A 14,773-nucleotide genomic window follows, 5' to 3' on the forward strand; every position below is an offset into this window, starting at 1 on the left:
TATTTAAAAAATATATATATATATGATAGCTCATGAGTAATCAAGAATTTGTGTGGTTATTCCTCTTGTTATGGTTCATTTTCTGGAATTTGATGGGAAACTGGCCCCAAAATACAAAAGCTACTCTTTAAAATTAAAAAGATGTGGGGTGGGTTTTTTTTGGCTTGTTTTCTAGTTGCAAGTTTTATACTGACTCGTTTTATAAAGTTTGTAAAAGTCAGAAAGACATGAAGAGATTTTTTCCCCTCTAATCTCTCCTAACTTCTGTTTATGGAACAAATTTTAACAGGTCACTGGAAAAAAATTTTTTTCAACCAACATATTAGCTGACAAATTACAAGAGCTTACAAGAGTCTGCATGAATATGAAAGAGGCCACTTCCTTTATTTATTACCACAGAACATGGGCAAGTTACTTAACGTCTACACTCATCCCAAGGTACAGCACAAATATTTTGTGCTAAATTCCAGGTGGTGGTCTAAAGGTTTTACAAATTTTGATTCATTCAATATTCCAAACCTCCCTGTGAAGTAGATATTATTGTTTTCTTGATGGGGCTTTAAGGTTACAGATAAAGAACTGAGGCGCAGAGAGGTTAAGTAACTTTCCTAAGGTCACAGAATACTGAGCCTGGTTCTCAAACCCAGAGAGATGGCATTTAACCATTATGCTATGATGAAAACGCTCTGTGATATATGGGTAAGAACTTCCAGAGAGGAATGATTTAAAAACATGTTATTCTGATCATAGTAATAGTTATCTTACCATGGAGTAATCTATGGAGAAATCTGGCAAATGTCCATCCATTAACTACATGATGAAGGTTAATATCATCAATGTGATGTCAGATGGAAATCATGTACCCACTGGTATGATATGATAATGAGAAGGGTACATCACCTCTTTGGTATTTTTTCTAAAAGTTCATAAACCCAGTCTAACCATGAGAACAACATTCTCCAAAACTAAGTTGAGAAATATTAAATAGATGACTATATTCTTCAAAACTGTCAAGGTCATGAATAATAGGAAAAGACTAAGATGCTATCACAGTTTGGAAGGAAGTATGGAGACATGATAACCACATCCTGAAGCAGAAAGAGGACAGTAAGTGGAAAAAAACGGTAAAATCCAAATAAAGTTTGGAGTTTTGTTCATAGTAATGTGTGATTGTTGGTTTCTTAGCTTTGGTAAATGTACCGTGGTAATGTAAAATGTTCGCAATGGGCAACTCGGAGAAGGTTACATTGAAACTACTATTTTTTCGACTTTTGTAAATTTAAAATTATTTTTAAATGAAAAGTTCACTTTGAAAAACATTTCCCTTTCTCAATCAATGTAGAATACCACCAAAATAAAATCAGTGGACATGCATGCTTTACATCATAGCTTCCTAGAAAGGGAATTGAATTTTTGTTGAGTTCACATTTGCTCAAACAATCCAAACTATCTGCTTCCCCCTTTTGGACACTTCATCATGTTTCATAGGCTTACATAGTTTGTCTTCAGCATTAATCATGATGTCTAAATCTCTCATCTATTTCTTGTAACTGAAGAAAAACACAAAGTGTTTGCTGTAATGGTCTCCAGACCCAACCTTCAACTGAAGCAAATGAGGAGTACACAGGGAGTTCAAAATTTCAATTTATGAATGGAAGCTTCCAGAAAATCAAATTAAACCTGTTCATCATTTGTGTAAATTCGATTCCTGGGAATGGCTTCATCAGTTACTTGTTTTCAAAAATGAAATAGAAAAATTTTCTTAGTTGTTGTTATTTTCTTCTTAACATGTCATTTGAATCCATAAGATCTCCATCAACCAAAATGTATAAATATTTATAAGCACAGGGATGGGTAATCTAGTGCTTACTCTCTTGCTTGAACAAGTGCTTCTGTAAGACAATGACTTTTGTGAGAGTTGATCGCCAAGTATTTATGCACAACCTTTGAATCCGTGCAATGGCTCTTAAAGAAATAGAAGAATCTTTAAAGTGGAAACTTTGGGGATTAAATTCTTTTTGCCCTGTAATCATTATGAATCAGAGTTTATATTTAGTACAATCCAGGATGATTACGTCTTCTAGATCCACTGTTTTGCCCTGTCATTGCTGCAGCCACCAACTTCATGCATATGTAAACTTAAAGCTCCTCACCTCAACTGTACCAGGTATCTTTCTGTCCTAAAGTTTCTGTCACTACCATGGAAAAATCTCTTGCCCAACAAGGAACAGGAGGTAATCAGTAAACATTTCCCCACCTTTCGTGTTTTAGGCAGATATTCAACCTGATTTCCCAGAGTGTCTCCAGTAGGACTAAACCCCAGTTGCCCACACCCTCTTTTCTACTTCACATTTTCCCAGTTTTCCAGTCCCCATATTGGGGACATTTCCCCAAATAAATTTTCCTGCATGGCAGGCTGATGACTAGCTCTGCTTTTTTGAGGGCACTTAGGCCAAGACACTGCTGCATCCTGAGAATGAGCCATGATGACTGGCAGGTGGGAATGGGCAGTGGAACTCTGCTCTACCCCTAGAGCTTATTCGCACACAACTTCCAGATCTATTTCCCTAAAATTACCCAATGACACTGGCTCCGTGGGAAGAAGAGTGAAGATTTTTAAACTTGACATTGAATTCTTGACTCAATCTACCCCTATAGGCCAAGGGCATGAGTGTGCACTGGGAACAGAGTCAATGTTTCTATTCAAATCTCCCCAGAGATAGCATAACTGCCCCTACTTTCTCTTTCTTTAATAACACACCCTAGATTTACCTATAGGTGCTTGGGGTTCATCCCCCAGTTACTTCCCATAGGGGCCCACCCCACAACCCTGCTGATTGATTCAGAGATGGGCAAGTGACTTAAACCTGGTCAAATGAGAAACAGTGCCTAGGGCAAGGGTGGGCAACCTTTTTGTGAGTGTGTGCCAAAACCAGCAAAATCTCTTACTCAAAATTCCTCTGCGTGCCAACCCTAATTTTTTGAGAACATGTTACGCCTACTTGTTATCTCTTAAGGTGTACGTATGTGAAGAACCTTGAAGAAATAATAAAATTCATTCAAGCAACAAAAACACAGTATGTGATTATGAAAAATACATTTATTTTTTAATATATACATGTACACTGATAGTCCGACAGAAAACTTTATGACTCCGTTTGATATTATCAGTGGGACTTTTGCTGCTGCATCACTGATGACAGAGATTTTACATCAGGTTTATATTTCATGACCTTCAGAGATATGCCCGAGCTACTACTTTCATCCGTCAGGCTACTCCTATTACGAGACTTAACAAAATTCATCACTGAGAACAAAGATTCACAAGCGTATGTGGATGAAACCAAAACACTGGTCGGATCTAGGAAGGCAGGGAGAGTTAAGGCAGAGGCATAGAAATTGCTCTTCCCCTCTCTCGTCAATCCATGTCTATGGTCTTTAAGATAACTTGTTATGTAAAATTATTTATTTATCTAAGATGCACCTACACTGAATTTATCTGAAAAATAAAAAAGTCGATATTAAGAAAAAAATTGTAAATGGAAGATTATAAGAGAGGGTTTCGGGTGCCAGCAAAAGTTACTGGCTTGCCATGTTTGGCACGCGTGCCAGGGGTTGCCCACCCCTGCCCTAGGGTTTTTTTCTTAAAACAATGAAAAAGAGGTTGACAATTATTCCTGGATTTTGGTAAACTGGTAAAATGGGGCCTAGAGTTAGCCATTCCTCAAGTAATGACACCCAGAGGAAAGTGCATGCCAGGGGGCTCTGACTTATTTATGGACTTTTCAATTATATAGACCAATAGATTTTCTTTCCTTTGTTTTTTAAAGATTGTTTAAACTAGATTCTGTCTAGTTTAGTTTTGCTTAACACCATTCATCTTTCAGACTTCTACTAGAAATAACTTTCCAACACAAACTGCTCTATTTACTCTATTTTTAATCCATCTATCCATTCATCCCTTCAACAATTATTGCCACTTATAAGCTAAAACTAAGATTCTCAATTAGGCTACAAAGAGGGAAAAGACAAACCTTGCCACTACCCAATTCACAGTCTATGGGAGTAGGACAGAAAGATACGGGGTTGTCTGGAGGTTTATGATACTCAGGAATGTTCAGAACCTTATAGGCACCCGGGAAGGGGGGCGATGCACCTGATGCCCTTTCTAGGAAGGGTAGCAGCTATCAGAGAAAACTTTCTAGAGGAGGGTGTTACCTAAGGGAAGTGAGTCAGGGACACATTCCAGAAAAGAGGACCAAGTAAGCAAAGGCATGAAAGCTGGAAGCAGTATGGTATTACCCAAGAACAAAAATAGTTTATTATTTTTAAACCTGAAGTTTCACACCAAGGCAGGGAGTGCAGAGATAGAGCAGATGGGTAGGGATGGCCCAGTCACCAGAGGCTCCTGCTTGTCACTCACTCAGGAGCCTTTTCAAACGTCAGCTCCATCAGAAAGCCCATAACTCCATCCCAGCAGTTTCCTTGGCCCTTGGATACAGATCACATTGTCGGGGAGCATTGGTTTACACACTCCCATGCTAGATCATGCACTCTGCAAGGGAGATAACAGATCTCATTTCTCTTTGCATTACCCATTGCCAATGTGTATCTGGCTCATACTAAACATTCAGCAAATGTTTGTTGAAAAAGTGCATGAACGAATCGTTTCGGGTCACACTGTTTTCTGCAAGCAATGTGTCCTGAGGTCAGGACACCCTTGGAGGATTGCAACAACCTAAAATGTCCTTACTTTCTTTTGCTTGTTTTGACCACTCAACATGAATAAAACCTCTCGGCAGACACAGATGAGCCAGAGTTTGAATTGTGTGTAAGAGCTGGAGAAGAGTAGTCTACCTGACCAAGCAAGAGAAATGAGTCTGAACCAAAGTTCCTAGGAGGTTCTGAGGCCAGTGTCTGTCAGCATGTTCAAAGAACACAAGAGAGCTGCAGATATATTCAAAGCCAGAGGCATGAGAGAGATGCTGAGGTCTAGAACAGAATTTCAGCAGTGTCAGGAATAACAAAAGGAAGGCTCTGGTTGACTGCCATAAATGGAGCTAGAGAATGTTTGGCCTTATGGACCATCTACCTCATGGAAGACTGGAGGGTCTAGCTAATGAAAGGTACAAGGTCTGGGCAGGAAGTGCAGGAATAATAGCTATTCATCCCATACCTTTTAAATTTTTATTTGTGTGTGTAAGGCAAAGTGATAGGTGTAGTAAAAGATGTAACTTGGATAAAGTCCAATTTCTGCCATAAAATTCTTCCTTTAGTCTGTCTACTTTTTTATGTAATGCTAGATTATTTATTTTTCTGTTCTTGGTATGATAATCTGATGATATGATCAGCCTACAAATATTTAAAGTCATTCACTTAACCCTGGGAACCATTTGGTATATTAGCTCTGTGCAATTTTTTAAAATGTTTATTGGTTTTAAAAATATTTTTATAAATGATTTTTCATCTCCATTTTTTAAAAATTGTTTCCTAAACTTTCTGGAAGTGGTACTCACTAAACAAATAACATCGTGACCATATTGTGTACAAAAATAAGTTCAGGATTGCCAAAATTACAAAAGAATAAGGAAATGAAGGAAATTTCTTAGAAATAATCACATAAGAAATTCGTTTGGAGATGAAGACATCATTATGACATTACGATATTATGGAAACAAAATTTAGGAAGTTGAAATATAAACTGCCAAAGAAAATAGCATACATGGCATAAAGAAATAGATTTCAACTAGGAAAATTATGAATAACCATAAAAACTTGATATTGAGCTAATGTAAACAGCATTTTTCAATGTTCATTATTCCCCAATTTTTGGCCAGAAAAACATTTATTTTTATTTTTCCTTTCTAGGCTCTGTCCATATATTCACATAATCTTGGAGGCAGGGAATTTGAAATGATATTTATTTCAAAGAGGTGTTTCTGTAACTATATAACTGAGCTAGTCCATTGATTGACATTTCTAAAATAGTTGAGGACATTAAAGATATATGATATCCAATTAGGTATGGTAGAAGTGGTGAATGGCTTGGTTGTGTATATTTTATATATGTGTTTGTTATACATTGAATGTGAATATCTACAATCAAATACATTTAATGAGCACATATGGCATATGAGTGTGACTGGAGGGGTACATGGACAGGTAAGGAAAATTCTTAGCAGATCCCCTAATAATTACAGGTGTGACTCTAACAAAAAAATCATATAAGTCACTGATGGGACAAATGGCATGAGTGTGTTATAATATCTATGAATAATTTGGCACAGTCTCTGAGCCTAACAAGGTCAGGAGTTGGGAATACAGTCTTTAACCAACTTTCTGTTGGCTAGATGCCGTATCTAGCACTCTGCTAACTGCATTATTTCCTCCCTTGTAGTTAATATTTGACATTTACTTAGCACTTACTTTGTGAGTAATTTTTTCTGGAAATAGGGATAAAGAGAGGTTAATAAGTATGACCTCTACTCCCTGATCTAAAAGCGGGAAACAAACAATTACACATCAGTTTAATCATATTCTGTGGCAATATGTATATTGCTTTATTACTTATTTTCCAATAGATCCTACCATTATCTCTAGAATTACTGCAGAACAGAAGACTTAATTTCTAAACACAGCTGGTAAGTGAGAGGTGATCATTTCAAGCTGATCACTAGTTATCTGCTTGATGACTGCTCTGGTTTGAACTTTTACTACCTGTCACCACAAGGCAGCTGATAATAGCATAATCCCCATGCTGTGCCTGCTTCAGCAATGAAATAAATATTTGGCAATGTTAACATCCAAAATTTATTTCTTTTCCTTGTTTTCTTAGTAGATAGACAATTAAGCCAGGCTCCAAATTGCCAGCGGTACTGTGTATCTTATAGGTATGCTGGTTGATAAGCATTGTGGTTTTGTTATTTGACTTTCTTTTAGCTGTTACTATGAAGGGAAAATACAGCTTGTTTCTATCCTGTTAAACTTTTTTGGTTCTTAACTAGTTATCAGCACAAGCTTTGGGTTGTGGTTCCATGAGGAGCAGGCATAGAAGGGAGGCGGAAGGTCTGGCTTGTTGTCTGTGTTCTTAATGGATTGATTACTAGCTGGATTGTGGTCACCGCTGTTTGTAAATATGTGTTCTGGGGATAAAACTCCCAAGAAATGGAAGAAAAGTAACTTGTACTTATTGGGTTTTAATTCTGAGTCAGACCCATATTGTGTATTCCTTTCCAGAGCCCTGTGAGGTGTACAGTACTGCCTTTGTTTGGCAGATAAGGAAACCTAGGAGACTCAGGGTCACACAGAGTCAAAATTGAGATGTGACCCAAGACAATCTTATTAAATTCCATTGGGCTAAAACCAGAAATTACAGGGATAAGAAAAAGAGCTATAGGTGAAGAATAAATATAAAAACATGACTTAAATTTATTGAGTATGTTTGCTGTTTCCAAATGCTTCTAGAAAGCAATGTATTTTCAACCCTCAAATCAGTGTGCATGAGATCCCAAACTGGGATGTACAATGGCTGAAGCAGAGTGGGCAGTGAGTATAAATAAGAGCCCCCAACAGTTGGGTGGGGATTGTCTGGCCTGCAGGCCATATAAGGCCAGTGAAATCATTTGGTCTGGCCCTGCCAAGGCGTTAGGGGTGAGTTAATTAAGTGTTTGACCAAACATAGCAGGCTAATTTTTAAGTTGATAACTTTGTATGGCCTGTGAATGATGTTATAAATATCCAAATGGCCCTTGTCAGCAAAAAGGTTCCCCACCCCTGGAAAGGATGCAGATCTCAACAACCTAGACAATGTCCTACTTGCTGTTACATCTTCCCCTTAAGACAGTGGTTCTCAACCTTCTGGCCCTTTAAATACAGTTCCTCATATTGTGACCCAACCATAAAATTATTTTCGTTGCTACTTCATAACTGTAATGTTGCTACTGTTATGAATCATAATGTAAATATCTGATATGCAGGATGGTCTTAGGCGACCCCTGTGAAAGGGTCGTTCGACCGCCAAAGGGGTTGTGACCCACAGGTTGAGAACCGCTGCCTTAAGAGCTGCTCCTCATGGCATCCTCAGAACTTCAACCCTAGGTCAGGCCAGAGGGTTGAGATTGAAGGTGGATTCCAGGCAAAGAGACTTAACTATCCTGCTGGTCCTGAGCATCCTGCACGTGCTGCCCTACATATCTTGGGAAGCACTAATTAGAGTGTGGAACCAACATAGCATGTTAAAACGTGACTCTTTAGTCAAAGAACTAGAGCAATGTTTTCAGACTATGAGTTATAATCCTTAGTGGGTTCTGAAATCACTTTATAGGCCTGTGGCCACATGTTTTTTTCAAGAGGATAAAGTAGAACAGGAGAATATAGAAAATAAAATATCAGAACACATTATACAAAGCAAGAATAAGTATTGTATTGTGAACTTGTTTTGGGGTGTGTGTATGTAAATACAGATATACATACGTATATACATACATAAACACAAAGTGACTACATATATACACAGTACTTATAAATGTATAAATGGGTTCCACATTCTTTCTCTGGCCAGGGAAAAACTTATTCCATTATCCCAAACTGGGACAAGAAATGCTTTCTAACTAATGGCAATGCAATGAGGTCATTAACAATGGGGTTTCCTTTATGACTATTCACAATGGTATTTTATTGAAAATTAGCAGTTCACCTGATAATCATATTGTCAAGGCCCAGGGCAGGCTGCCCCGAGATAGCCCACAATGGCATATTGATTAATTTGAACTAAAATCACCCGAGGGGCAGGAAGAACTCCCTGACTCTCCTGACTGCTCAAAAACAGGAAATAAATCTCTATACAGGTGTTCTCCCTGCTCCTGAAGGACTGAGAGGCAACCTTATCACAAAAGGTATAAAATCCAGGGTTGAAAAAACGTGTTTAAAGAAACCTTATAACGCCCAACTTTTGTGCAGGTTCCTCATCGATGAATCCCCAAACTGGCTTAGATTCCTTTCTAATGAGCACTTTGTCTTGTTGATTTTCTCAAAAATTTCTTGTTTCTTTGTCTAAAAAGTATAGATAGGTCCTCGTTCAATCATTTCTTTGAGCCTCATTTTATGATGTCAGCATCAAGTTGTGAATCTCCTATGCACATATTAAATTGTTTTTTCTTCTGTTGATCTAGTCTTGTGTCAATTTTCTTATTTTATAACTAGTCCAGTCATAAGAACTAAAGAAGCATAGAGTGTGGGAAATTCTCTCCCATTCTGCAACAATAGTAAATGACTAATTTTTTTAAAAAAAAGAACATTTTGAGTAGTGAAATTAGTTTTTTAAAGTTTTCTCCCTATTTCCTCTGCATTTTCTGTTATCTATGATAAGCATGCATGCATTGTCTTTATAATGAGAGAAAAATGTATATATCTTTAAAACCAACTAAACCTCAATGCTCTATGCATCAAAGAGGAAACTTTTTTTTTTTTAATCACAAAGACCTTAGAAAGGGTGGTTGGGGGAGGAACCAAAAAGTAGAAAATGTGGAACAACTTCCAAGAGCAAAATAATCTCTGGTGGTTTTGGTTTTTGATAGGGTTCTTGACTGTGCAGTAAGTGCCTAGTTGTGAACATTTACTACTGACTGAAGTGCTTCAAGCCAGTAAAAATAAATAAAATAAAATAAAATAAAATATTTAAGTATATTCAACCTTTATCACTCCATAAATGTTTAAAACAGCAGGCAGCTATAGTAAACTGCACCTGACTTGGCCATTTCTCAGCAGGAAAGAGCTCTCTGGATACCATTGCTGATAAAGGCGGCAGCTTAAAAGTGTTCTTTAGTCAAGGTAATTCTGAAGGAAGGGAGTATTTACAAACCACCAGCACTGGTTGACATTGAAAAATTTGTTTTGATCCTTTGGCCCTTTGAGTCACACCTACTCATTATTGATTTCAACTATGTGCAGTAAAAGGAAACTAAGCAAAAAATATTGTACCTCTCAATGCTTTCTCTCTCAAAATTCGTTTGGTTTGAGGAAATTTTATTGCCATTGCAAACATTTTTGCTACTTATCACCAAGAATAACTCTTTTAAATGACTTATTCAGCACTCCAAAGTGACTGAAATGGTGCAGTGAGAGAAATATTGAGAGCAATCATAATAATTAAGAGTTACCAATTGTTGCCCAGCCGGTGTGGCTCAATGGGTAAGCATTGACCCATGCACCAAGAGATTACCGGTTCCCAGTCAGGGCACATGACCAGAGTTGCAGGATCAATCCCCGGTAGGGGGCATGCAGGAGGCAGCCCGATCAATGATTCCCTCTCCCTCTCCCTTCCTCTCTGAAATCAATAAAAATATACTTAAAAAAAAAGAGTTGCTAATTTTTAAGCACAGATTATGTATGAGGAACTAGGTCATGTGTTCTGCATGCATCATCTATTTGGTCCTTACTATAATCTATGAAGAGACACTCATAATTTTCCCATTTTACAGATGAGGAAACTAAGACACAGAGTGGAAGTGAGTGGGGCACAGACTTGGGTGCCATGCTCAGGACTTTGGACCTTGAAAGTGTTATGCAGGGAAGTGTCTGGTTTTGAGAAGATAATTCCTTTGACTATGGGTAAGTTGGGCTGAAGGTGAAGAACACAAATGGGTGAAAACTAGTTGGGAGACCATCATTCACTCTCCCCGCAGACACTCCAGCTCTGCAAAACAATAACGTGCTGAGGACTCACTGATCTTGTGTCTTTCAACTTACTGTCATCTTGTGGCAGTCCCATTCTTCCTTTTGCCTCTCTGGCAAATTCCTACTCCATCTTCTGGAGCTGGTTTAAGGAACAGTTCCTCTATGAATAATTAGGTAACACGCGATAGGCCTGTGTGAATGGCAGCATAGTGTGGAAGCAAGAGCAGGGAGTTGGTAGTCAGACTGATCTGTTCAGCCTCTAACAAACCATGGCCTTAATCTTTCTGAGGTGATCTTATCTCCATAATTTGAATAATATTACCTAACAGGCAAAGTGGGTGTGGAAATCTGGAAGATAGATACTGTGGTAGTTCATAAGTCTTTATAGTGTTTATTTAAGTAGTTTGTTAAAGCCTCTCCTGCTCCTCCACCCTCTGCCCTCCAAGGAAATTGAACTGTTTTTCTTAACAGTTGGATTCCTTCCTCCACCACACGAGGTTGAAATGACATTAGCTCCAGAGTGAAGGTCTGCAGTTTTCTCCTGCCTCAACTAGATTCTGCCTTCTTGCCCATTATGATAGGCTGAATAATGACCCCTCCTTCTGATATTTCTGTACTGTAATCCCTGGAAGCTGTGGAAATATTACCTTATATGGGGAAAAAAAGACTTCTCAGATGTGTTAAGGATCATGAAATAGGAATATCATCCTGGATTAATCACCAGGGTGCTTTTAAAAGGCAGGAAGCGTATGAGAAGTAGAGGGTCAAAGTGACAACAGAATTCGAGGTTGAAGTGATATAGTCTGAAGATGGAGGAAGGGGCCACAAACCGAGGACTGCAGGTCCCCTCTAGAAGCTGAGAAAGATGAGGAAATGGATTTTCCCCTAGAGCTTCCAAAAGGAATGCAACTCTGAGGACACTGAGTTTATCTCACAAAACCCAATCTGAACTTGTGACTTCTAGAACTGTAAGATAATAAATCTGTGTTGCTTAAGACATTGAGTTTGTGGTAATTAATTATAGTAGCAATAGGAAACTAACATATCAATCTTTCAACACCTTCCTCTCTCCACAAAGTATAGTAGTGTCTTCCTAAAGCATGAATGAAAATACAACCTTGCATCTCTCCAGGTTCCCATAGCTCTTTAACATATCATCATAATATTTTCAATGTGGTAAACTGAAAATAAGGTTTCACTGAACCTGAGAATACTAAGGGAAAATATCTATGCAAGACATTCGCATGCTCAGAGCAACACTCATGGTATACAAATGCAATGTAATAGGAACCAATTCTGTAGGTTCGCCAAATGCAGGATTCATTACAGGCAGTAATGTGGGTATGAGAACTGTTCTTAACATTTCATTTTTGTGAAATGTCAACATTATCAAAGGACCAATAAAGAGTTAAATATTTTAATATAATTCTCTGGAAAATATAGATATAATTAGTTTAGTAGAGGTTCTGGTTTTATTTTTATTAATTTCTAATACTGAGGTAGAGTATAAATCTTAAGGAGATAAAAGCAGAGTCTGATTTATTTAATTTTTTTTACAAAGCATCCCAGTAAGGCTTAAGTGCTATTAATATTTATTCACAAAACTAATTATAGTATTAATACTAAAATAAGTAGCTATTAAGTAATGCAATCATGTAAATATGCAAATATATCTCAGCCAACATATAGCACCAAACAAAACCAGTGTTTTTAAAACAAGCCTTTCTTCAAAATATATTTTTGCTTAAAATTTTGGAGATTTTCTCTTATATACAACTAGAGGTTCAGTGCACAAAATTCGTGCAGGGCGGGGGGAGGGTGTCCCCTCAGCCCAGACTGCACCCTCTCCAATCCGGGACCCCTCGGGCATCCCTCTCACAATCCTGGACTGCTGGCTCCTAATCGCTCACCTGCCTGCCTGCCTAGTCGCCCCTAACTGCCTCCCCCGCTCCGCCAGCCTGGTCACTCCTAACTGCCCCCCCACCAGCCTGGTCACCCCCAATTATCCTCCCTGCTGGCCTGGTCACCCCATGCAGCCTGCTGTTCAGTTGTTTGGTTGTCCCTCACTAACCCCGCCCCCCTGCCTGCCTGGTCGTAGGCAGCCATCTTGTGAGGGCTAATTTGCATATTACCTCTTTATTATATAGGATTATGATGCGTTGCTCTATTAAGAAATATCACAACTTGATTGATTTTATTTGTTTAGAATTTGAAGGATGATAAAACATAGATTTTCCATAGTTATATTGAAAATGAAAAAGCAAAGCAAAACATCATACAGTAAATGTGCAGATTTAGTCAGTTGGTGGTTTACTTTTCATAAGTTTCTTGATTATTTTCTTATAAATGGGAGCATGAGGGTCCAGGCAAATTTTCTTTCCATTCTTCAATGTGGCTCTGCCAGGGAAAAGAGAAGAGGTGAGCCCCTTGGTCTCTGGGTTTGAACACAGGTGGATCGGGGTGTAGCGGGGGGGCATAGGCAAAGGTGGAGGAGGCAGAGGGTGGGCACAAGCAAAGTGAGAGGACTCACATCATTTGGGAGGTGGGGCAGTGGAGTCCAGCCCGGATCACCTCCAAGCTGGTGATGTGCTTGGGATGGACTCGGGAGCTGGTCTTCACACACATGCATTGCAGGTCCCCATCTCCTTCTTCAGGGTCTGCTGGGGAAAACAGGAGTGGGGGGGAGGGGGACATGAGGGAGGGAGTGGTGACGCCTAGAATGCCTCCTTAGGGATCTTTCTCTCTGCGTTCAGCCTTCATTTCCCCACCCACAAACCATACCTCCCCAGTAAGAAGTAGTAGTGCCTAGATGTGAAACGCACGGGACAGCGCTTGGCCCAGTGCCCACACACACCTAACTTTGATCAGTAAAGCATGGAGAATATCGCTGTGTTTACAGACCTGGCCCAGCCCCGGGGTTCCCCTGCCTTTCTCCAGCCCTTCCCGGCCCTTCCCTCCTCGCTTCTGTTCTCACCGCTGACTTGGGCGACCACAGCCGGCAGGAGCAGCAGCCCCAGGAGCAGCAGCCCGGAGCTGGGCCGGGGGCGGGAGGCGCGGGCGCCCACTCTCAGGCTCATGTCGCGGAGGTGCCAAGAGGAGAGCAGAGAGTACCAGGGCAATCCGGGCCGGCGCTCTGCAGACCAATGGTTCCCAGAGTCTCCAGCCCCGTTTTATCCCCACTGCCTCTCCAGTCCGGAAGCCTGGGGTGGAGGGTGAGGAGCTTTGGTGCAGAAGCCAGAAGAGTTGGGCTCTGGCCAGCCAAGATTGGGGGAGGGGGACAGGCGGGGAGCAGGGAGAAGAAGAAGAAGTAAAAAAAGCCCAGGTCAGCTGTCTCTCAGCTGCAAGCTGAAGCAGGATCCACACCCCAAACCGGTTTCATATGCATGCACATTTGTGGAATTAGAAACAGTGCTTGAACCTTATACAATACATGTTCTTTGTTATGTGTAACAGTGGGGTTCCCTGCAGTCACCAGGTTGCAATGTATGCAGCATGTACCCTCCGGACTGAGGGAGTTTCTCTCCCCTCCCAACGTCCAGCTGCCTTATCAAGAACTGCTCTTCGCTCCTGCCTTTCTTGTTGATTACCACTAAGTTGAGTTGAGTGTGTTCAAGGTGTGTAGTCTGTCATTGTTTTCTGCTACTCAAAGGTTGAATTCGGTCTCAGGCCTGAATGTCACCTGAGACCCACCAGCTCTACCAACCCATCATCCAATTTACTCTAGGAAGCAAGGCCTACATCCTAATCGATCCTCTTACTCTGAGAAAAATTGTGAAAGTAATATCTGAATGCGCGCTTTCTGTAAAACATGGTGCGTGCGTGTTTCTCCATTCTGCTCAGCCAAGAAGAGAGGTCAAGGAGAATTTCCAGGCCACATCTCCCAGTGCCTGCTGTGACCCGGATGTCAGGGTGAGATGGGCTGTGCTGTTGGAAGGATCAGCGATGCTCTCGGGACACTGAGCATCTGGGGGTTGTGTGGGAAGACACGGAGGACAGGATGGAGGGCATGCACTAGCATCCTGCATAGGAAAGGTCGGGAGATTAACAGAGACCATCTTCCCTTCCCTGAAAAAGGATGCCTTTGGCTTTTGATCAGAGC

General features: G+C 40.1%; 1 protein-coding gene across 2 annotated transcripts; it reads right to left on the reverse strand.

The window, feature by feature from the left end:
* Positions 1-12,837: 12,837 nt before the first annotated feature.
* LOC102242897 (platelet factor 4) lies at positions 12,838-13,922 on the reverse strand. Of its 2 annotated transcripts, none has more exons than XM_014546594.1 (3): positions 13,649-13,922; positions 13,205-13,334; positions 12,838-13,071 (listed from the first exon to the last, which is right to left on the reverse strand). In XM_014546594.1, exons 1-3 carry the CDS (start codon positions 13,749-13,751, stop codon positions 12,969-12,971), a joined length of 336 nt encoding a protein of 111 aa, XP_014402080.1. In that variant the 5' UTR covers positions 13,752-13,922; the 3' UTR covers positions 12,838-12,968. The 2 variants fall into 2 exon arrangements, with proteins under 2 accessions (XP_014402080.1, XP_005874883.1); XM_005874821.2 differs by having other exon boundaries at positions 13,205-13,331; positions 13,649-13,916.
* Between the last annotated feature and the right edge of the window lie 851 nt (positions 13,923-14,773).

The sequence above is a fragment of the Myotis brandtii genome, unplaced genomic scaffold (assembly GCF_000412655.1).
Source record: "Myotis brandtii unplaced genomic scaffold, ASM41265v1 scaffold453, whole genome shotgun sequence".
NCBI lineage: Eukaryota > Metazoa > Chordata > Mammalia > Chiroptera > Vespertilionidae > Myotis > Myotis brandtii.